Source organism: Acinonyx jubatus, chromosome F2 (genome assembly GCF_027475565.1).
Source record: "Acinonyx jubatus isolate Ajub_Pintada_27869175 chromosome F2, VMU_Ajub_asm_v1.0, whole genome shotgun sequence".
Classification (NCBI taxonomy): domain Eukaryota; kingdom Metazoa; phylum Chordata; class Mammalia; order Carnivora; family Felidae; genus Acinonyx; species Acinonyx jubatus.
Window position 1 is genome coordinate 25,502,795 of NC_069394.1, and position 25,817 is coordinate 25,528,611.

At 35.6% G+C, this 25,817-nt stretch overlaps 1 protein-coding gene across 6 annotated transcripts in view; it reads left to right on the forward strand.

Moving 5' to 3' along the window:
- The window catches only part of CSMD3 (CUB and Sushi multiple domains 3), a 1,242,277-nt gene that overhangs the window by 430,243 nt on the left and 786,217 nt on the right, over positions 1-25,817 (forward strand). For all 6 annotated transcript variants that reach the window (XM_027064013.2, XM_027064014.2, XM_027064015.2 and 3 more), the window contains exon 6: positions 22,244-22,356. In XM_027064013.2, coding sequence (XP_026919814.1) covers positions 22,244-22,356 — 113 coding nt within the window. The remainder of the gene's footprint in view (positions 1-22,243; positions 22,357-25,817) is intronic.

Below are 25,817 nucleotides of genomic sequence, written 5' to 3' on the forward strand. Positions count from 1 at the left end.
GAACGGGGGAGGGGCAGAGAGAGAGGGAGACACAGAATCGGAAACAGGCTCCAGGCTCTGAGCCATCAGCCCAGAGCCCGACACGGGGCTCGAACTCACGGGCCGCGAGATTGTGACCTGGCTGAAGTCGGACGCTTAACCGACTGCGCCACCCAGGCGCCCCAAATGAATAAACATTTAAAAAAAATTATGAGGGCAGGGGCGCCTGGGTGGCTCAGTAGGTTAAGCATCTGACTTCAGCTCAGGTCATGACCTTGCAGTTCGTGAGTTTGAGCCCCACTCTGGGCTCGGTGCAGACAGCTCAGAGCCTGGAGCTTGCTTCAGATTCTGTGTCTCCCTCTCTGCCCCTCCCTTGATTGTGCTCGCTCGCTCTCTCTCTCTCTCTCTCTCTCAAAGATAAATAAATATTAAAAATAAAAAAAAATGAGGGCAAAATAGCAAACTCTTTACATGTAAAATGAAGAAGGGTTATCCTAAAAATCAATGTGAAGGAGCTGTAAGGAAAGGTACAATAGAGATAACTGCATCCGATTGATATTTTTGTTTCTATTCTAAATGGCTTTTGATTCTGCTATAGGAGTTGTTAAGTATTTTTAACTATGGGCTGGTTAAATTCTCTCCAACTGAGCGTACTTAAATTCCAACTAGTACTCTAACAATTATTTTTCAGAAACTGGACAAAAATTTTGGAACAGAAGTACAGGTGGAAACAACTAAAACTTTTCCCCAAAAGTATAATAATGAGATTGGATATTTGTACCAGTCATGAACATAGAAATATAAAGAGATGCAATCATCAATCAATGTTGTAGGGACACATGAAAACAAATGTGATCAATGAAACAAAGTAAAATTTGTAGTATATATTGGATGACTAAAGTTTGATAAAGCAAACGTCTCCATAAGAAACTGGAGAGTAGAGTGTTTTCGGATGGTACTGGGAAACTTGACAGCTGTATGAAAAAATTCAATCATTTCTCCTCCCACTTTGTACCAAAATATATCTCAAATGGATGAAAGATTTAAATGCCTAAAATGGGAGCAAAAATATATTGTGGGAGGTACACATGAAGGTTCATTTAATTTCTGAATAGAAATGGCTTTCTAAGCATGAATGAAATTTAGAATATCAAAATGAAATCATACAGACATAACTTCATATTTTTTTAGAAAAAGACATTAAAAGCAAAAGCCAAAGTGATGGGAATACAAGATTTAATGTCATTAATATCAAAACAATTTATTATAATTGGTAACAATAATATGCTTCAAAGCTTGACTGTGTGAGTTTTAAATCAAACTCTATCAGCATTTAAATTTGGAATGGATGGTGAACAAGATGTCCCCAAGGCTAGTGGTCTTTTTTTTTTCACAAAGCCACCTCTGCCCCTGAGGTCTATGTGACAGTTCTGTGTCACTTAGCAAGAATGAGGTGAAGAGGAGGAACTGAGGAATTGCCCCTTGTGTGAGGTTAGTACACTGACACTCTAAGGCAAGATTGGATGAAAAGTGAGACAGAATTCTAACACCTCCCTTCCTATTTTTCTTCTCTTGCCCTCAAACCTGGCTGTCCCACCATTACCACACAGAGGGATTCAAGGCACAATCCACATATTACATTGTTGGAGAAAACTTTTTTAAAAATTCTCCTTCCATCTTTCCTTCCATACTGCCTCTGGGGTTGACCTTACGGGACAGAACCGAAACAAAGTGAGTTCTTTTTTTTTTTTTTTAATTTTTTAACGTTTATTTATTTTTGAGAGACAGAGAGAAACCTAGCACAGTTCAAGGAGGGGCAGAGAGAGAGGGACACAGAATCTGAAGCAGGCTTTGGGCTCTGAGCTGTCAGCACAGAATCCCATGCGGGGCTTGAACCCATAAACTGCGAGATCATGACCTGAGCCGACGTCGGATGCTTAACCTACTGAGCCACCCAGGTGCCCCTTGAAATAGAATGAGTTCTTGATCTTTTTGCTTGGTGACAATTATCTGGAAATGTTCTATTTACCATATGGTTATGCTAGTGACTCCTGTATCCAACTATGTATTTGATAGATCCACTTGGATTTCTGATAAGCAATGTAAATTTCAATTGTCTAAAACTCCCACTATTTCCTCCCAGATCTCCACTTCTGATGGCCTTCTCCATCTCAGTTAGGGGCACTCCATCTCACAGTTGACCAAAATTTTGACGTCATATTTGATTCTTTCCTTTCTCACAAATTTTTTTGACTCTGAGCAAATTTAAATCAGAAGACAACCTATCAACCTCTGCCTCCATCAGCTGTATTCCTAGACTCTGACAGCAGCTATCACTTAATAATTCAAGCAACCTAGTCCTATAGCAACCCTACTCTATTCAACACATCAGCTCAGTCTTTATAAAATGCAAATCAGACCTGACATTCCACTACTGTTTTTACATTCCAATGGCTTCACACTTAAAAGGGAATGAAGTTTCAAGACTGTACACTAACTCTACAAAATTCTATACACCCTGGCTGATTACTAATCCGCCATTGCCATCTATAACCATTGCCTTTCTCAGTCACTACACCCCAGCCATAGAGCTCTGTTCAAGGTCCCATGTATTGCCACATGTCAGAAGACTACATGGCACATGTCTTCACTTCCTTCAAAACTCAGCTACTGTGGGTCATTATCAGAGATCTAACTGTGTCACTCTCTATCTTGCACACACTAGTTAATTTCATTTAGTAATGCTTATAATTACCTGGCATACTAAATATTTATTCATTCATGTGTTTATTATTTTTCTTTTCCAACCAGAATGGAACGTCCTTGAGGATTATATCTTTGGTTTCTTTCCTTCCCTTCCTTTTCTTTCTTTCTTTTTCTTTCTTTCTTTCTTTCTTTCTTTCTTTCTTTCTTTCTTTCTTTCTTTCTTTCCTTCCTTCCTTCCTTCCTTCCTTCCTTCCTTCCTTCCTTCCTTCCTTCCTTCCTCCCTCCCTCCCTCCCTCCCTCCCTCCCTCCCTCCCTCCCTCCCTTCCTCCCTCCCTTCCTTCCTTCCTTCCTTTTTTCTTGATCCCTACCTCCACCACCTTGAAGGGTGCCTGTACCTATAAAGTGATCAATTAATATTCACAGAGGAATGTTGAATGAAAAAAATCAGTGTTGAATAAATTAAAGAGGAGGTACTAAAGAATTTTATTTGACACTGTTCAGTTTGGAGTATAAGCATGCATTTTTACCTGTTTGAATTTGTTTGCCATCTATCTGGCCAATTCTGCAATCTCTCATTGTTCATTTAAATCGGTATAATATGATTTTTCTTCTCTCCTTTTTCCTTCAGTTTCAAACTACTTGTTACTGTGCCAATCCACACACATAGACCAATGTGCTTTTCTTCTTTGTCCTCTTTCCAAGAGACAAAACCCATATAAAGGTGTGTATAGGCCGTGAGAGATATAGTTAATGTGATCAGTATCATAGAGGAGACAATTCCGTAATCAATGCTTTATCTAGATTAATTCTTGATTCTGTGTATGTAGATGTGCAGAAGTGTGTATAAATTGTTTTTGTGAATATATCTCTCACATGAATTCATTAGATAACTGTATGCCTCAATTTAACTTTCTACTAAAAATAATCTTTTAATTGAAGTTATTGAATATGATTTATCTGAAATTTTGCTATATAGGATTATAAATATAAATATTTTAAAGATCCTAAATATAAGTGCCCATATTCATATTTATGAACATGTTATCTTTAACCCAAACCGATAGAAGGGAAAATGTAGGTACAATATACTTAAATCTGTTTTACTAATGTGTTTACTCAGTGAACATTATTAATTCAAAGGTATTCATAGAAATATACCATGAAATATTTCTACTATATTAATTTAGTGAATATTCCTAACTCAAAGGACTTCATAGACCATTATACTATATAAAAATAGTTTTAAAATACATTCTATTTTTAGAAATATCTTTGGAGAAGTCTTGAGGAACAAAATTGTGTCTCGAGCTAAATATGATATAGAAGAGAAGAACCCATTCCCCGTTTGTCATGTTAATAGTTATTAGCTTTAAAATTGCATAAGAACATAAAATGGTATGAAGAAAATGGGAATATCCAAAAATAAAATCATTTTCTGACTCATTACAAATTCTGTCACTTTAGAGTTCTATTTTTAGGGGTAAAATTAAAGATAAATACATTTTTTTTAATATTCCAGGTTTTTAAAAAAATTCTAGTTAACATATCATATAATATTAGTTTCAGGTGTAGAATTTAGTGATTCATCACTTACATTTAACATCGAGTGCTCATGACAAGTGTCCTCCTTAATTGCCATCACACCTTTAGCCCATCCTCCCTGCCCACCTCCCTTCCAGCAAGTCTCAGTTGGTTCTCTATAGTTAAGAGTCTCTCCAATGGTTTGCCTTCCTCTCTTTTCTCCCCCTATGTTCATCTGTTTTGTTTCTTAAATTACACATATGAGGAAATCATGTAGTATTTATCTTTCTCTGACTGACTTATTGTGCTTAGCTTAACACACACTAGCCCCATTCATGTTATTGCAAATGGTAAAATTTCATTTTTTGTGGCTGATTAATATTTCATTGTGTGTGGGGGATATATATATATATGTGCACACACACAGACACACACACATATATATATATATATATAACATCCATATATATATAATATCCATAATATATATAATATATAATATATATATAGAAGATATATAGTATCTTTTTTATCCATCAGTTGATGGACATTTGGGCACTTTCCATAATTTGGCTATTATTGATAATGCTGCTATTAACATCAGGGTGCATGTGCCCCTTTGAATCAATATTTTTGTATCCTTTGGGTATATACCTGGTAGTGCAATTGCTGGTCATAGGATAGTTCTATGTTTAACTTTCTGAGGAAACTCCATACTGTTTTCCAGAGTGGCTGTACCAGTTTGCACTCCCACCAATAGTGTAGGAGGGTTCTCCTTTCTCCTCATCTTGGCCAAATTCTGTTGTTTCCTGAGTTGTTAATTTTAGCCATTCTGACAGACATGAGGTGGTTTGAATGCATGTTTTATAATATGTCTCTCCAGAGTTGATTTTCTTGCAAGGGCTCCAAGTCAGGAGTTCCTTTCTTTTGTGGTAGCCCAGCTTTGCTATGGACCATATGGACACTTCCCAGAGCTAACAGAGTTCACACTCACCTTGTCAGAATATTTTCCTTTTACTCAGAGTATGAGGAGAGGTGACTTAGACCATCACTCCTTGATGACCCAGTCCTTTTATTTTGTCATTCTACACTGATTTACCATTTCTGTTCTTAATCTTGCTAAAATTTATTATATAATGTTCTTTTACTGCAGTGGAAGAGTTGGCACTGTGTTCACTCATGTATTCTCTGCAAGAGTGTCTGGTATATAGAAGTTTATTGGCAATTATTTGTTGAATGACTTCTTAGGGAAAAAAAGACCTTACTATAAACAATATCTTTCCTTTTGTGGTGATTTTATATTGCCTTTATGAATGTTTGACTTTAAATATTCTATTATGTATATTCAGACTATTCTTTTCTTGTGACTAGATAACCTTTCATTTTGGTAACTTTTTTTTTAATTTATTTTTTTGAGAGAACAAGTGGGGGTGGGGCAGAAAGAGAGGGATAGAGAATCTCAAGCAGGCTCCAAGCTGTCAATGCAGAGCCAACCTGGGACTCGATCCCATGAACTGTGAGATCATGATGTGAACCAAAACGAACAGTTGGACGCTTAACCAACTGAGCCACCCAGGTGCCCCTCATCTTTGGTATCTTTAAATAAACAATGAGCACATTGACAAGTGTGCCTTTACTCTGTACTCCTTCTCTTTGACCTCAGTCCACATTCAACCCCCTTCCCACTCTGCTTTGTTCGCTGCTTCCTTTGCCCTTTGGCTTCCTTGAGAGTTTAGCCATAGAAAGGACTGACTTTGTCCCATGTAACAATCTCCAGAACTAGCTCCCATTGTGTGCAGGCATCCCCATTTTTTACTGGGTGGAAATCAATTCCCATTTGGACTGTAGGTACTATGGAAACCTATTACCCTTGGTGTCACAACATTCCATTTTGGTTCATTTCCCATAATTCTATAAACAGTTCTTATTACATTTTCTTCAAAATTCTCCGAGTGTGTTTGCATTTTTTTGCTGTGAAATTAATAAAACATGGTTTTTAGCTTTTGTTTTGCTTTCATATATGTACACACACACACACACACACACACACACACACACACACACACACTGTTAGGAATGATAAATCATTCAATCCTTTCCTGATGTCCTAAGCAAAACTAACATGAGATCTTAGAGTTTAGGAGTTTTATAGATATGGATTCACAATTAATATCAAAATTAAAAACAGTAAAGAAAAAACAATTATGTCTTTAAATTATTTTTTCAAATAAAAGTATAACTATAAAGTCTTCAATGTAGTACAAGACACTGGACCTGAAGTAATCTAAAACCTGACTAAAATAAATTGAGAGGAAGAAAAATCACTGAGGCTAATATAGGAGAACAAAAAGGTAAATGGTGTAGAAAATATCATTCATCAGGCATATTTTGAGAGATAACAGGCTTGACAATGGCATAAATAAATGGAGAAAAACATAATATATCTAAAATAGAAAACAACATTGAAAATCTAAAGTAATTGAGTTGAGTGCTATGGTTATGAGTTAGTTTAAGCTTTCTGAGAGCTGATTATAAGTCTAGTCTTAAACCATCAGACACCATATGAGTCTAGTAAATGTTTAATACCCACTGGGTTATGTAACTATAAATCGTAATGATCCCTTCACTTAGAATGACTGGAATAAACATTGTGATGGGTTTCCAACCAATAAAAGAGCAGTATTTACAAATTTACATCTTGCACAGCAATCCACCATAATTAAAATCTCTACATCATTGTACTTCATGCTATAGAAGTATTATTTTCTGGCATTAAATCAGTATGTTTGGGATAATATGCAGTACACAGTAAATAGCCCTCAATGAATATTGTACATTATTAATATTAACCTGACAAAAAGTAGGAGTAGTTCATTTGCTAAAGTGTCTACTTAAATATTTTAGAAAGAGAAGAGAGAAAATTAGGTAGAAAAGAGAATATTTAAATAGTTCACATAAGTCATATTTAACAAGTTTTACAGGTTGTATATTTATTTACATACTTATTTATTATAAGTATGGGAACCTAACTGTGAAATAGAGACAATCTACAGAAATAGGAATAAATATTGTACTCTGTTTAAAGAAACTCTATTCCCAAAGTGTTTTTTTTTTTCTTTTGTAATGTTTCTGTGATTTTCAGAGGGGAGCAAGAAGGAAAAGGAAGTGGAGTGGGAATTGAGGTGTACCTTCTTTGGACTGTTCAGCCATATTCTTTCTCATTTACCTACAATAATCTTTAATATTTTACATTTTCCTTGTATAATATTTTATATATGCATGGTATTTGGAGAAATCGATCAATTGTGCTCTTGAAAGATTATTTGAAGATATTTATATCTCACTGAGTAAATCTGAAGCTAAAGGAGTATCTTTTCATGTGCTTGTTTTCTGTATCTCTTTCTCAGTAAAGTGTTTAAAACTTTCTGCCCACTTTTTTTTTTTTTGAGTTATCTGTAGTCTCACTAATTTGAAAATTCTTTCTGTATTGTGGATACACTTCTTTTTTAAATGTGTGCATCAGAAGTATTTTCTCCTAGTCCATAGCTTGTCACTTAATGTTCTTAATGGTATATTTTCATAAGCAGAACTTTAAAAATATGAAGTACAGTTTATCTTTTTTTTAATGATTCATGCTTTTTCTCTCTTATTTAAGAAATATCCCACTAATCCGCAAGCTTTTCTCCTATGCATTTTCCTGGCAAAAATTTTAATATTTTTGTGTTTACGTTCATGTCTATGATCAATTTTGAGTTAATATTATGTACAGTTTGAGATTTTTTTCATTAATTTTTTGTATTAAGATATTCAATTACATACCATTTGTTGAGAGAATATTCTTTCATCATTTAGTTACCTTGAGTTCTTTGCTAAAAATCAATTGGTCATATATTTGTAGATTTATTTCTAGACTGCCTATTCTGTTCCATTTATCTGTGTGTATATCAGGTCAGTAATACCTCATCATTATTACTATAGATTGATAGTCTAAAATCAACTAGCGTGAATCATCTAATTAAGTTCTTCAAAACAAAAAGTTATTTGAGGTACTTCATGTTTCTACACGAATTTTAGAATAATCCATTTCCAATGAGATTTTTATAGGAGTTGTAATGAATTTATGTATTTATTGGGGAAAATGGCATCATAATCATGTTGATTTTTCGTATAAATGAATGTGACTTAATCTCTCTATTCACTTATCTAAGTATATAGATATTATTTCCTGTCTCTACAGTTTAAAGCATGTGAAAAATGACTTCTATTTTTAATATTTTTCCTGTTTCAATTATTTTTATGATTTGTAAGTAGTACTTTATTTAAAAACTCAATTTTCAATTGCTTATTGCTAAGATGCATAAATACAATTGATATTTGTACATACATTGTCTATCCTGAGATATGGATAAAGTTATTCAAGAGGTCTACTAGCATTTTATAAATTTATAAAGATTTTCTTCTTTTTGGAAATGTTTATTATTTTGGCAGGAGGAGAGAGAGAGAGAGAGAGAGAGAGAGCGTGCGCGCGCAAGTGAGCATTCAAGTGGGGGAGGGGGAGGGAGAGAGAAAATCCCAAGAAGGCTCCATTGCTGTCAGTGCAGAGCCTGACATGGGATCAGTCCCATGAACTGTGAGATCATGACCTCAGCTGAAATCAAGAGTCGGATGCCTAACTGACTGAGCCACCCAGCTGCCCCGATTTATAGAGATTTTCCATATAGACAATCAAGTCCTGTGAAAACAAAGACAATTTTATTATTTTTTAAACATTGCTATGTCTTTTCTTTATTTTCTTGTCTTATTGCACTGGCAGTAATTTCCAATTCAGTGTTGAATAGAATTGGTAAGAGTGGACATCTATAATTTGTGTCTGATCTTATGGGAAAAGCAGTGAGTTATTCACCTTTAAGAATTATATCAGAATTACATTAGGTGTATCTTTTTCAGGGATGACCTTTATCAGGTTGACTACAATATTTTACGAGTTTGCTGAGACTTTTAAAAATCATAAATAGATGTTTAATTTTTTACAGTGTGAACTTCAGGCTGAGGTTGATTTTTACCTGTGATTGTTCAATTTTACCAGTATCATTTATTGAAAAGGCTATTGTTTACTTTTCAAATTTGTTTGAACTCTTCTGGGTCCTGTGCCTTGCCATGTACATTTTATAATTATCTTGTGTATGTCTACGGAAAGAATTTACTGGCATTTCAATAGGAATTGCATTAAAACTATAGACTACTTTGGGGGAAATTAATATATTTACCATAATAAGTGTTAAATTCAGGAACATGGCATGTCTTTTCATTTATTTACATCCTTGATTTTTTATTGCATTTTAAAATATTGCTGTTACAAACACTATAAATGGTTTACTAAATTTACACCTAAATATTTAATTTCATTTGTACAAATTATAAATTGTATTGTGTTTTATTTCAATTTCCAAATGTTCATTGTTATTATTTAGAAACTGAATTGTTATCTAATAGTCATCTTGTATCCAGTGACCAGACTGAAGGCACTTAATATTTCTAGGGGTTTACTTTGTAGATTGCTTGCAATTTTCTATATAAATAATCATGTCATCTTCAAGTAGGGACAACTTTCTTTCTTTCCAAGATATATTCCTTAAATTCCATATAAGATATATGCCTTATTGACTCACTAGAACTTCTAGTACGCTGTTGAATAAGAATCATGGACTCTGTTTCTGATCTTAATAAAAAAAAAACATTAAGTAATTCAACATTAAGTATGATTTTATAGGTTTTTGTACATGCTCTTTATAAAACTGATGTTCCCGGGTGCCTGAGTGGTTCAGTCGGTTAAATGTTCAACTTCAGCTCAGGTCATGATCTTACTGCTCATGAGTTCAAGCCCCGTGTCAAGCTCTGTGCTTACAGCTGAGTCTGGAGCCTGCTTCCAATTCTGTGTCTCTTCCCCTCTCGCACTCATGCTCTATCTCTTTCTCTCAAAAGTAGATAAATGTTAAAAACATTATAAGGTTGATGTTCCCTCTATTCCTAGTTTGCTGAGTTTTAATCATGAATAGATGTTGGATTTTGTGAAATGCTTTTCCTGTGTCTATTAATTTGATCATTTAAATTTTCTTCTATAGCCTGTTGATAAAGTGGATTACATTGATTTTCAAGGATTGAGCCAGACTTATATAAATTGATTATATCTCACTAGGTCATAGTGTATAATTCTTGCTATACCTTGATGAATTCAATGTGCTAATATTTTATTGAGAGTTTTTGTATCTAAGTTCATGAGAGATGTGTGTCTGCTTTTTGTTTTTATTTTTAATTTTTATTTTTTTTTGTTTTTGTATTGACCTTGCCTTGTTTTATTATATACTGACCTTGAGTAATACTAACCTTGTAAAATGAGTTGAGAAGTGTTCCCTCCTCTTCTATTTTCTGGAAAAGAATGGGTACAATTATTGTTAATTCCTTACATGCTTAGCACAATTCTCTATGAAACATGTGCATGTGGAGATTTTTTTCTAGTTTTTAAATTACAGATTCAATTTAGAAATGGTTATAGTACTATTAAACTTTTCTAGTTCATCCTAATTAGATTTTGGTAGTTAGACACACACACACATTGTATCTGATTTCCTGAAGCATGTGTGTAGATAAAAGTAGCACTACTCCACAGCAGCCAATTTTTGTAAGAAAAATGTCTGGAAGATAAATCAGAGAAATAGGGGATAAGTGGGGAACCAGATTCAGGTGGAGATGGGGTTAAGCAAACGGGGTGTGCAAGTAAAGGGGGAGAGGGGATAAAAAGAAAAGAAAATTTAGTGTAGCTACTTCTCTCATTTGCTTTGCAAATACCTTATAACATCTGGCTTCTGAATAATTGCGCTGCGTAGTACAATGCTTAGCTTCTTAATGTTCTTGTTAAAACCACATAGGATTGTGTGTTCTGCAGTTCAGTGACTTTTAAACATCTAACCAAGAACACAGACATCTGTGATAAAAAAGCACAGCCTGGTCAGTATGAAAGTCTGTACGCTTCACAAACAGAGTACTCATGACTGGCATGGCATACAGGATTAGTGCCTTTAGTGTCGTCTCAGAAATAGATTAATTTTGTTGCTAAAATAATTTTATAATTTATAATAGTTGGAAATGGGAAAGTGATTGTTAAAATAAAATTAAGAATTCTGTGTTAAAACTTTAAAAAATCTAGAATGGGGGATATGGTTACAAAACAACAATTCATAATCTTTTTCACTTGGGTAACTTCCCTCATCCTCAAAGACATTTTTTGGTGGCTAATATTTACTAGAACACACTTTGAGAAATGTTGTAATAGGATATTAACTAATCTGATTAGCATCTTTTCATTATGTATACTTTGAAATGGGCTTATGGATTCAGAGATAAATCCAATGTGGATCCTGCTTCCAACTCCTTATCATTTATAGACTATGTACAATATAATAATAATAAAATTGTGATAAGTGCCATAAGAAGAGTTTTATTTAGCAAGTGCTTTTGATGATCAGGTAACAAAAAGACAACTTCTGGTCAAGGGAAATGAAGTAGACTTATGGATATAGAACTTTAGATCTTGAATAAAGAAAAGAACTAAAGCATATGATAATGGTATGAAATATAATTACTATATATATAAAACTAAAGGCAAATGCATAGGTACTAAAAGAGGGCATGTGCCCAAACAGCTTATATTCAGGTATTTTCTTGATAAATAGCAGCAGCTTTCACCTACTATTCATCAATCATTGTGCTCAGCACCAGGAATTTGATAACCTACCTTCAAAGTAAATGTAAAGTAGTGAAAATAGAAAACTTTCTATTGTACAAAATAATAAGAGTTGTGATAGGACTATGCAAAGGTGCTCTTGAGGACAGAGGAGATTGGGTATTTATCTCTACCTTGAAACTACAAGCCTGGCTTCATTGAATATATATATATGAGTGTGTGTGTGTGTGTGTGTGTGTGTGTGTGTGTGTGTGTACACACATTTATATATATATACACATACACATTTATATAGGATAAAATATATATAAAGTATTATATGCATTTACCTTCATTTGTTTACTTATATGCATATTTTGCCTAAAGACAAGTTCATGAAAGGGCCGTGGGTTAAGATGAAAGAATGGATTTCAGGAATTAACTACAGCTCAAAGTAGGACAATTGATCTAACAAAATCTTGGAGAACAGAAGAAGCGTGAGGAATAAATCTTATCTCAGTGCCAGAGAAAGAAGGAGGTCAAAAGAGGTAAAAGAGGGAAAGAGGGAGACAGAGACAGCGAGAGAGAGAAAGAAGTAAAATTAGGAGAGTGTGGGAGAACTGTGTTGGGAGAGTGAGGAGTCACGCAGGTGATGATATGAATAATTATGGGTTTGAAGTTAGCCTGTGCCTATGGGTACCAATGATGAGGAAAGACAGATCATTAGGTTTGAATGATTTTACAGCACGAGAAAGATTTTTAAAAAATAGATGTTAGAGCTCCAAAGATGACACCTGTTGTTGCAAGTGCTAACTGAATAGTTGACAACCAGAGACTGAGAGATAACAGCAATAAGGGTCTGAAAAGAGAGTTATAAACCAAAGACATAGGCTCAGAATAGTGTTAGGGACTTCTGAAAAATGATAAAGACCTGTGGTTCTCTTAGTTTTCTTACACTTAACTGCCTAAGTTTTTTTTTTTTTTTTGTAACGATTATGATCATATTCTCTAAGGGACTATCTACAATAGAAAATGTCACATGTGATTTTAAATATCAGCTTATGATTTAGTTATTTATTTCTGCAGAAAATTATATAAATAAAAAGATTCACAAAGATTAATATTGGAAAGTGACACTGTATTATTGTATTTCTACATTGAATATGCAATGAAATTTGATGTCATTTTTAATTTACTATGTCTGTTCAAATTTATCAATTACTTATGAGACAGGTTTTGAATTCATCTTGGATACAAATAATAATGGTGGTTCCAAAGTTATGACATTTATCATTATCGTGATATTCTTTGATGTAATTCTCCTAAAATCCAGTTTAATAATTTGAGATAAAATAATCATGAGTGGCTGTTCTTAGGGTAAAATGGAAAAGACATTAGAACAATTGAAACCTCATTTCTAGAGGTTTCTTTATCATGTTATTCTCATATTTTTCTTAATATGAAATTTATTGTCAAATTGGTTTCCATACAACACCCAGTGCTCATCCCAACAGATGCCCTCCTCAATACCCATCACCCACTCACCACTCCCTCCCACCCCCCAAAAAACCTCAGTTTGTTCTCAGTTTTTAGGAGTCTTTTATGTTTTGGCTCCCTCCCTCTCTAACCATTTTGATTTTCCTTCCCCTCCCCCATGGTCTTCTGTTAAGTTTCTCAGGATTCACACAGGAGTGAAAACATATGGAATCTTTCCTTCTCTGTATGACCTATTTCACTTAGCATAACACTCTCCAGTTCCATCCACATTGCTACAAAAGGCCATATTTCATTCTTTCCCATTGCCACGTAGTATTCCATTGTGTATATAAACCACAATTCCTTTATCCATTCGTCAGTTGATGGACATTTAGGCTCTTTCCATAATTTAGCTATTGTTGAGAGTGTTGCTATAAACATTGGGGTACAAGTGCCCCTATGCATCAGCATTCCTGTATCCCTTGGGTAAATTCCTAGCAGTGCTACTGCTGGGTCATAGGGTAGGCCTATTTTTAGTTTTTTGAGGAACCACCACAATGTTTTCCAGAGTGGCTGCACCAGTTTGCATTCCCACCAACAGTGCAAGAGGGTTCCCGTTTCTCTACGTCCTCGCCAGCATCTATAGTCTCCTGTTTTGTTCATTTTAGCTACTCTGACTGGCATGAGGTGATATCTGAGTTGTGGTTTTGATTTGTATTTATTTCCCTGATGAGGAGCAACGTTGAGCATCTTTTCATGTGCCTGTTGGCCATCCGGATGTCTTCTTTAGAGAAGTGTCTATTCATGTTATCTGCCCATTTCTTCACTAGATTATTTGTTTTTCGGGTGTGGAGTTTTGTGAGCTCTTGATAGATTTTGGATACTAGACCTTTGTCCAATATGTCATTTGCAAATATCTTTTCCCATTCTGTTGGTTGCCTTTTAGTTTTGTTGATTGTTTCCTTTGCTGTGCAGAAGATTTTTATCTTCATGAGGTCCCAATAGTTGATTTTTGCTTTTAATTCTCTTGTCTTTGGAGATATATCAAGTAAGAAATTGCTGAGGCTGAGATCAGAGAGGTTTTTTCCTGCTTTCTCACCTAGGGTTTTGATGGTTTCCTGTCTCATTTTCAGGTCCTTTATCCATTTTGAGTTTGTTTTTTGTGAATGGTGTAAGAAAGTGGTCTAGTTTCATCCTTCTGCATGTTGCTCTCCAGTTCTTCCAGCACCATTTGTTAAAGAGACTGTCTTTTTTCCATTGGATATTCTCTCATGCTTTGTCAAAGATTAGTTGGCCATACTTTTGTGAGACTAGTTCTGGGGTTTCTATTCTATTCCATTGGTCTATGTGTCTGTTTTTGTGCCAATACCATGCTGTCTTGATGATTACGACTTTGTAGTAGAGGCTAAAGACTGGGATTGTGATGCCTCCTGCTCTGGTCTTCTTCTTCAAATTTACTTTTGCTATTCAGGGCCTTTTGTGGTTCCATATGAATTTTAGGATTGCTTGTTCCAGCTTCAAGAAGAATGCTGGTGCAATTTTGATTGGGATTGCATTGAATGTGTAGATAGCTTTGGGTAGTATTGACATTTTGACAATATTTATTCTCCCAATCCATGAGCACGGAATGTTTTTCCATTTCTTTATATCTTCTTCAATTTCCTTCATAAGATTTCTATAGTTTTCAGCATACAGATGTTTTCCATCTTTGGTTAGATTTATTCCTAGGTATTTTATGCTTCTTGGTGCAATTGTGAATGGGATCAGTTTCTTTATTTGTCTTTCTGTTGCTTCATTGTTAGTGTATAAGAATGCAACTGTACATTCTGTACATTGATTTTGTATCCTGCGACTTTGCTGAATTCATGTATCAGTTCTAGCAGACTTCTGGTGGAGTCCATCGGATTTTCCACGTATAATATCATGTCATCTGCAAAAAGCGAAAGCTTGACTTCATCTTTACCAATTTGGATGCATTTGATTTCCTTTTGTTGTCTGATTGCTGATGCTAGAACTTCCAACACTATGTTAAACAACAGCAGTGAGAGTGGACAACCCTGTTGTGTTCCTGATGTCAGGGAAAAAGCTCTCAGTTTTTCCCCACTGAGGATGATATTAGCTGTGGGCTTTTCATAAATGGATTTTATGATGTTTAAGTATGTTCCCTCTATCCCGACGTTCTCAAGGGTTTTTATTAAGAAAGGATGCTGAGTTTTGTCAAATGCTTTTTCTGCATCAATTGACGGGATCATATGGTTCTTATCTTTTCTTTTATTAATGTGATGTATCAGATTGATTGATTTGCAAATGTTGAACCACCCTACAGCCCAGGAATGAATATCACTTGATCATGGTGAAAAATTCTTTTTATATGCTGTTGAATTCGATTTGCTAGTATCTTATTGAGATTTTTGCAACCATATTCATCAGGGATATTGACTGTAGTTCTCTTTTTTTTTATTGGGTCTCTGTCTGGTTTAGGAATCAAAGTAATGTTGGCTTCATAGAATGAGTGTGGAAGTTTTCCTTCCCTTTCTGTTTTTTGGAACAGCTTGAGAAGAATAGGTATTATCTCTGCTTTAAATGTCTGGTGGAATTCCCTAGGGAAGCCATCTGGTCCTGGATTCTTATTTGTTGGGAGATTTTTGATAACTGATTCAATTTCTTTGCTCGTTATGGGTCTGTTCAAGCTTTCTGTTTCTTCCTGTTTAAGTTTTGGAAGTGTGTGGGAATTTAGGAATTTGTCCATTTCTTCCAGGTTGTCCAGTTTGTTGGCATATAATTTTTCATAGTATTCCCTGATAATTGCTTGAATTTTTGAGGGATTGGTTGTAATAATTCCATGTTCATTCATGATTTTATCTATTTGGGTCATCTCCCTTTTGTTTTTGAGAAGCCAGGCTAGAGGTTTATCAATTTTCTTTAGTTTTTCAAAAAACCAACTCTTGGTTTCATTGATCTGCTCTCCAGTTTCTTTTAGATTCTATATTGTTTATTTCTGCTCTGATCTTTATTATTCTCTTTTTCTGCTGGGTTTGTGGTGTCTTTGTTGTTTTGCTTCTGTTTCCTTTAGGTGTGCTGTTAGATTTTGTATTTGGGATTTTTCTTGTTTCTGGAGATGGGCCTGGATTGCAATGTATTTTCCTCTCAGGACTGCCTTCACTGCATCCCAAAGCATTTGGATTGTTGTATTTTCATTTTCATTTGTTTCCATACATTTTTTAATTTCTTCTCTAATTGCCTGGTTGACCCATTCATTCTTTAGTAGGGTATTCTTTAACCTCCATGCTTTTGGAGGTTTCCAGACTTTTTCTTGTGGTTGATTTCAAGCTTCATCTCATTGTGGTCTGAAAGTATGCATGGTATGATCTCAATTCTTGTTGTGACCCAGTATGTGATCTATCGTGGAGAAGGTTCCATGTGCACTCAAGAAGAAAGTATATTCTGTTGCTTTGGGATACAGAGTTCTAAATATATCTGTCAAGTCCATCTGATCCAGTGTTTCATTCAGGGCCCTTGTTTCTTTATTGATCTTGTGTCTAGATGATCTATCCATTGTTGTAAGTGGAGTATTAAAGTCCCCTGCAATTACCACTTTTTAATCAATAAGGTTGCTTATGTTTGTGATCAATTGTTTTATATATTTGGGGGCTCCTGTATTTGGCACATAGACATTTATAATTGTTAGCTCTTCCTGATGGATAGACTCTGTAATTGTTATATAATGCCCTTCTTCGTCTCTTGTTACAGTCTTTAATTTAAAGTCTAGTTTGTCTGATATAAGTATGGCTCCTCCAGCTTTCTTTTGACTTCCAGTAGCATGATAGATAGTTCTCCATCCCCTCACTTTCAATCTGAAGGTGTCCTCAGGTCTAAAATGAGTCTCTTGTAGACAGCAAATAGATGGGTCCTGTTTTTTTATCCGTTCTGATGCCCTATGTCTTTTGGTTGGAGCATTTAGTCCATTTACATTCAGTGTTATTATAGAAAGATATGGGTTCAGAGTCATTGTGATGTCCGTAGGTTTCATGCTTGTAGCGATGTCTCTGGTACTTTGTCTCACAGGATCCCCCTTAGGATCTCTTGTAGGGCTGGTGTAGTGGTGACGAATTCCTTCAGTTTTTGTTTGTTTGGGAAAACCTTTATCTCTCCTTCTATTCCGAATGACAGACTTGCTGGATAAAGGATTCTCAGTTGCATTTTTTTTCTGTTCATCACATTGAAGATCTCCTGCCATTCCTTTCTGGCCTGCCAAGTCTCAGTAGACAAATCTATCATGAGTCTTATCGGTCTCCCTTTATATGTTAGAGCATATTTATCCCTGGCTGCTTTCAGAATTTTCTCTTTATCCTTGTATTTTGCCAGTTTCACTATGATATGTTGTGCAGAAGATCGATTCAAGTTATTTCTGAAGGGAGTTCTCTGTGCCTCTTGGATTTCAGTGCCTTTTTCCTTCCCCAGATCCAGGAAGTTCTCAGCTATTATTTCTTCAAGTACACCTTCAGCACCTTTCCCTCTGTCTTCCTCCTTTGGAATCCCAATTATGCGTACATTATTTTGTTTAATTATGACACTTAGTAGTCTAAGTCTCCCCTCATACTCCTAGATTTCTTTATCTCTTTTTCTCAGCTTCTTCTTTTTCCATAATTTTATCTTCTAATCCACCTATTGTCTTCTCTGCCTCTTCAATCCAAGCTGTGGTCGCCTCCATTTTATTTTGCAGCTCATTTATTGCATTTTTCAGCTCCTCCTGACTGTTAGTCCCTTGATCTCTGTAGTAATACATTTTCTGCTGTCCTCTATACTTTTTTCAACCCCAGCGATTAATTTTATGACTATTATTTTAAATTCATTTTCTGCTATCTTGCTTAAATCATTTTTGATCAGTTCGTTAGCTGTTGCTACTTCCTGGAGTTTCTTTTGAGGAGAATTCTTCTGTTTTGTCATTTTGGATAGTCCCTGGGGTGGCGCGGAACTGCAAGGCACTTCCCCTGTGCTGTCTGGAGTAACTTGTGTTGGTGGGCGGGGCCGCAGTCAGACCTGATGTCTGCCCCCAGCCCACTTCTGGGGCCACCGTTAGACTGGTGTGTACCTTATCTTCCCCTCTCGCAGGGGCAGGACTCACCGTGGAGTGGTGTGGCCTCTGTCTGGGCTACTTGCACACTGCCAGGCTTGTGCTGCTTCCAGGGTGTCTGGTGTATTAGCCAGGGTGGATCCGCAAGGTGCACAGGGGCAGGAGGGGCAGGCTCTTCTTGCTTTGCCTTCGGTGGTCCACCTTAGGAGGGTCCCTGTGACACCGGGAGGGAGGCAGACCTGTCCGAGTGATGGATCTGCAGAAGCACAGCATTGTGTGTTTGCGCAGTGCAAGCAAGCTCGTGAGGGGAACTGGTTCCCTTTGGTTTTTGGCTGGGGGATGGGCGAGGGAGATGGTGGTGGGGAGCGCCTTTGTTCCCAGCCAAGCTGAGTTCTGTTGTCCGGGGCTCAACAACTCTCCCTCCTGTTGTCCTTTAGCCCTCCTGCTCTTAGAGCAGAGCTGTTGACTTATAACATTCCAGATGTTAAGTCCCGCTGGCTGTCAGAACACACTCCCTCCGGCCCCTCCGCTTTTGCAAGCCAGACTCGGGGGCTCTGCCTTGCCGGGTGGGCTGGTTGCCCCTCCACTGCCCTGGCTCTCTCCCACCAGTCCATGAAGCGTGCACCGCCTCTCTGCCCTTCCTACCCTCTTCTGCGGGCCTCTTGTCTATGCTTGGCTCCAGAGAGTCCATTCTGCTAGTCTTCTGGCAGTTTTCTGGGTAAATTAGGCAGATGTGGGTGGAATCTAAGTGATTAGCAGGACGCAGTGAGCCCAGTGTCCTCCTACACTGCCATCTTCACCTCTATTCTCACATTTTTTGTGCATCATTTGCCACTGTCTGAAATTATCTTATTGATTAATTTATGTTACCTTCTTTATTTTCATTTTGCAAGATTATGGATCTTCTTTGTCTTACTACTGTATTTACTACTATACCCTTAGTATCAGGTGTTTATCTTATAGTAAGTGCTCAGTAAATAACTGTTGAATGCACTTAGTCTCTTCATTACTGAGAGAGGATTCTCACCGACATTATGCTAGAACAAATGCATATATGCTTACCTTCAAATGACCATGGTGATATGACATAGCGATAATGAATTGTGTCTAGGAAATGTCTCCTTTAGTATTTAAGAAGTTAATTATCTAAATTAATTTGATGGAATCTTTCTAGGCAGCATTTAATCTCAATCCTCCATTTGCAAGATGTCCTGATAACATGAAATATGGTGAAGAAATCTCTACGTGCATTTACCTGCTTGTTCCATAAGACATAAACAAAACCATATTGTGTACATTATCTTCAAATAATGTGAGATACTAGAGGGAGAGATGCTGTGGTGCCCTTGCTTTCTGGTTTGGTGTCTTGGCTTACCTACAGTGATGCTTCATAAACTGACACTTGAGACTGTCAGGAATGTCTTCTTAAATCGTCCTGTTAAATTACCATTATTTGCTCCGTCTCGTGCATTATGCTGCTGGCTACTGCAGCTCTTTATTCCCACCTTTCTCAGTTGCTGAAGGTGAATTCAGGTTACAAACTATATAGTTCTATAGTAGCTATCACTTGCCTTTCCTGTACTCTATTGCTGAAATTATCTTTGCTGTCCCTGGGAAAGATGGGAAGTTTATCCTTTTTATTGTCTGCTTCATCTTCTTTCCTCTCTTACTTTTCTTGATGTCCTTGTTGAGTTGTTTCTCACTTAGTGGATCTTCTAAGGGCCTCTCTCCAAACTCTGTACTTTAATGTGTTGCAACCATCCATGTATTATGGTCTCATTATACTTAGAAATGTGTACAACCTGTCAAAAATAATTTAAACTTTCCCTAATGGGTATTTATGGGCATTGAATCAAGGAATTGAAGAGAACCAAATTGTAAATCAAAATCTGGCATGGAACATGCTATTCTCTCGAAAATATAATTGTATCAAATATAAATACTTTTTCATTGAATTGCTTTTGAACCAAACCAACCAGCAAGCAAACAAAAATAAACATCACCTAGAAAATTTTGAGAGTAAAGAAGTAAAACCTTAAAACTTGAGTCTTAAAATTACACAAGTATATTACCTGCATACTTTTTTGCTAAATTCAGATATAAAAAAAGGAGCCAGTTGTGCCAATAAGCAGAATCACCCCTCTGAAAAGAGAAAATAGGGCCTTAATAGGGAAACATTAAAGAAGATGCATTCCAAAGCAGAAGGACAGATGAGAAATCTATGTGATAGAACCCATCTTGTTCATGTTAGAATCAAGAGCATCAGATTACACAGTAACATTGCCAAGAGCATTCTATATACCTTTGCATATACCTGGGCCCACAATGATTCATTAAAGTTAAATAAGGGGCACCTGGGTGTCTCAGTTGGTTAAAGGCTGGACTCTCGATTCTGGCTCAGCTCATGATCTCATGGTCCATGGGATAGCACTAACAGTGCAGAGCCTGCTTGGGATTCTCTCTCTCCCCCACCCTCTCCACCCCCTCAAAATAAATAAATAAACGTTAAAAAAAGATGTATTAATATTTCTATGCATGGCAGATAGTTATCCACAAAAAGTGATGGCTAGTTCCCAAACATCTTGGGAAAGATGGGTTTTTGGGAGAAATGAGAGACGGTGTGGGATAAAGGGTCCTTGCATCACCGTTTATACACCTCGCCACTGAATAATGTGTACAAAGCCTATTTAATCTCCCCCTAGTGGTTTCCAAGAATGACTGCCTACAAAGTACTGAGAGAAGAGCTGTAATCAACCCCCCCACCCCAACACACACACACACACACACACACACACACACACACACACACACACACACGTACACATGCACAAGCTGTTTTGTCTCCTGATGAAGAAAAGTGAAAGCTTTGAAGAATAATAAAGATAAATCATATACTGGTTATTAGGAAACCTTAATGAAGACCTCTTCTTCACTAGGTAGTAGTCTTGCTTTTTGAGGATCTTTTACCTTGGTTTTATAGCACACACCTAGGATTTAAATGACTAGGTATATGAGGGTAATATCCCTTCATCAAATGAAATTAGAAACTGCTACTCTGGAAGTCTTCAAAAGATACAGAGCAAGAGAGTTACTTCATATGTTGACAATGACCAGTATCTGGGGCATAGTTTCAAAGTTTTGTTTTGAGGAAACTATGAAATGGTACCATTGTGACTATATATATGGAGAATAAATACACATTTAAAATACAATCTGTTTTCTGTCTATCAATTGGGGCAGTCCTCCGGTGTATTATAGAAGTATATGTTATAATGAAAGCTAATCATGAAAATTTATAGTATTGTAAAATCCCATTAAATGAGTGCTTGCCCTGTGAAAAGAAATTGGGAAATTTGCCATCAAATGTAAATTATTGAAAATATATTAGGTGGAAAAAGTATATCTATTTTCTAACTATGCTGTATCAATATGTACTTGAGGAGCATAATGACCAGCACCATTAGCTCAGCCTCCATTATGTTTATTATTACCTAGGCAATACATTTGGGTGAATCAAAAATCATACCCAGTTCACAGTTTATTTTGTTAATAAATGTGGCCTGCTTAGAACAGCACATGTTTGGAATGACACTGTTCGATGATTGACTTTCCTATACATAAAATAACTATTTTATGCTGAAACAATTAAAAATGCAAAGTCATAAATATTGGGTACAGGTAGACATTTTTGGGGGTCCTAATTCAGTGAAAACATTTACTGCTGAAAAGTTTTTAATGATTTTTTGTTGTTGTCTTCCGTAACTCAGGTTATCTGGAATGAATATACCACCACCAATTATCAGCAACAAAAACTGGCTCAGACTGCATTTTGTTACAGACAGCAATCACCGATATCGTGGATTTAGTGCTCCATATCAAGGTACATTTAATGAATACCTTTGCCTCTTTTGATTTGTGAAATGATTTTGGTATATACAGCTACATTTTGCGATAGAAGCAAAATATCTTGTGCCTTAATAAATGGTAATTTGAATAAGCCAAAATGGTCATTCACTTGGTGAGGCAACAATGTGATAATAACTAAATTACAATAGAAAAGTTAGTTGGTTTTTATAGCACAGTGTTCTAAATGAAGAGTATTATGACCTCTAAAAAGTAGTATGTAACAGATATAATGTTTTCCTTTAATAAAGTGGTTCAGCAATCAGACATGCTTCCTAAATCTGCCCCACAGAACACTGCAGAAAACCTGAAGTTGTGAATAGGCTCTCCATCAAACGAAATCCATTTTCATATACAGTGTTTGCTATTGCTAGTTTAATAAACCTTGTTAGGATTATTATCCTAACAATTTTTATTAGCAGGCATAATTTTGAATGAGTGAGATACAGTATTTGATGTAGTAGCTTGAAAACACTCTTGGTTTAGAACAAAATTGTTATGAATATGGAGTGTTAATGAAAATTTGACTTCTATAATGTTTAGTAATATTATGTAGGTTTAGTGTACTCTATCTTCAGACTACTTATGTAAATAAATCATTTCATTCTCAGTAGTGTATCAGCTACTGTTAATGGAATCGTGAGCACTGCCCCAGTTACATTTTTCCATTTATCTGTTTTTTTGTTTTTGTTTTTGTTTTGTTTTTTTAATGCTTTCCTTTTTAGTAGTCTTAAGTCTTAGGCACTTTCAACTTTAATATGGCGACTTGAGGCAGCTTAGAGTTAATACCTAAAATGTTATTAGGCCACATACTGTTTTCTGGAATATAAATTTCAACACTTAATTTATATTTTGAAGACCAGTAACCTATCTATAGCTGTCCTATCAATAGGATTTCTGACAATAGTAGTAATAGATTAATGTCATTGGTATTTTGACATTTATAATAATGTATTGGATATCACTGTAATAAAAATCCCAATGATAATAACTTAAAAGTAAATATTTTAGGCAAGAGCCACGGTAGAAAAATCTATAATTTCTATTGCTAAGGTAGTTAATTTGAATGGAAGCATGGATGCAAATATGTTCTCAAGTCTATGTATTTCTCATAATAGAATACATTAATCATTATAAAATACTGTATTTTAAAATTGAAAATTAAATATGCATAGAAAATTATTTTTATATATTTTATTAAAAATAACTGTCCAGGGCATAGAAACTTGAATCTTACCAATTTCAGTCAGTGTCACTTTAAATTTGAAATAATATTTTGCTGCATTTCCAATTTCAATTTCTAAATTTGTTGCGTACTTAGGGAATCAGAGGAAGTGTTTATTGAAAAAACAATAATATTGTGGAGCCTCTTTATCTCTGGGTTGACCCCTTCCTTTGTGGAGTTTCCGGCCACATGATTTTATGTCTCTAATTCCCCCCCAGCAATGAGTTAAAGCAGATGGCACAGCAGAAACTCACAAGACTATCATCTTTGACTCACGTGGTGATCTTTTCTACTAGATTCATGAAATCTTTCAGTCAGATGGTCCTCTTCCTTATCTGAATAGAAATAAGGTAGCAATTATTTCAAATTTATGTGTACAACCTGGAGGAAAAAAGTGATCTCCTTTCTCAAAAATAAAGGGGCACTTTTTATTTGCTTTATGTTCACGAAACTGGTATCTTTAGATAGCATTGTTTTGCATTATAAGGCAATGGTGCAAAGCTGCCAGTAGATTTGTGTATTTAATTATTTTCAGGTTTCTACGCGCTGATCTTACGTTGACTTTCATAGTACCTTCAGATTCAATTTGATTTTCTAGCGTTGCCTATCTAGTTTCAGGACCAAATAAGAACATAACAATGAATTCACTGTAGTAAAATAGAAAGCAAGTATTTTAGGGGGTATGACTTTTTTTTTCTATTTTCTGAAGGACAAAAGAGCTCAAAAGAGGGTGATTTTTGGTGTAATCTGTATCTATAAAATATAGAAGAAATAAAGTGGTCTAAGAAAATGGAAGCTATGATTTTATATGATCATGGAAAAGTTTATAATATAAAAACCCACCTTTACATAGATCCTGTTAAAACTTTCCTGATTTAGGCCTGATTATGTCCAAATATTATTTTACCTGGACAACATAAATTCAGTTAAAGCAATTCTTGAAATTATAAGCAAATAAAGAAATTTGGACTAAAAAGTAAATAATAAGCTAACTTAGATAGCTGTAAAATTCATAATTCTGACATGCTGAAATAAACGCCCTAGCAAGAAACAGTAATCGTGCTAATTTACATTGTACCACGCTACCATTTAATTTTAGCAGTATCTAGATTAAAATCAATTAAAGAGAAAAAGATTATGGAATGTACTGTACAAAAGTCACAGCCAGGTCTCCATGAGGTATGGTTTCTTAGCATTCACTTACTTTTGAGAGACAGAGAAACAGAGCATGAGCAGGAGAGCGGCAGAGAGAGAGGAAAACACAGAATCTGAAACAGGCTCCAGGCTCTGAGCTATCAGCACAGATCCTGATGTGGGGCTCAAACTCAGGAACCTTTGAGATCATGACCTGAGCTGAAGTCGGTCACTTAACTGACTGAACCACCCGGGTGCCCCTAGTGGTGTACTCAATACTTATTGAGTACTTAATGATTATTATTGAGCTGTCTTTTTTAATTCATTTAATGTTTTATTGAAACTCTAGGTTTCCGAAGACTGATTATTTTCCTGATGGCATTTCTGTTTAACCTGTGTTCTTTATAAAATATCATGAAAATTAACTGCAAGCTTATTAAAGGTTCCTGATTGAATGGCATTGGTGTTTTATAATGTGTCCCATAATGGAGTCACACTGACATGCTTTCCTCAAAAGAGCCTCCTTTAAATTGTGTTAGAAGCCAGCTTCATGATTGGTTTAGATGTTATAATTTAAATAGGGTTAAGTAGAGGTTGTGGATAACACACTAATAAATGTAGTTCTGTTCTAACTCAAAAAACCTAAGAAAAGGCTTGATTTAAATAAAATGCCTTTGATATGCAAGTAGCTTCTGCCTCCCCAGATCCCACACTGAATATTGTCCACTTCTATCTAAAATAAACAAACCATCTCTTTTTTCCTCTCTGAGTTTATTTATATTGGAAAACCCTTCTTTGAAAACTCTATTATTATCTCTACTGTGGTTTTAAATTTTTTCCTCTTTAATTTTCAACTCTCCTCCCCCCCCAAAAAAAACTCGTTTCAGTTTCATTTCACTATATTAGTTTTTATGTTGTAAATACTTGCTTTATTCAAGTTTCATTAAAACTCTTCTAATGAGAACTTGGATGTGCTTCTTCACATGTAAGTGGTGTAACTTTTCTTTAACTGTGGTGTTTGGAAGTTCTCATATTTATTTATTGAAACCTCCATAGCATTGTCATTTGTTTTTAATTAA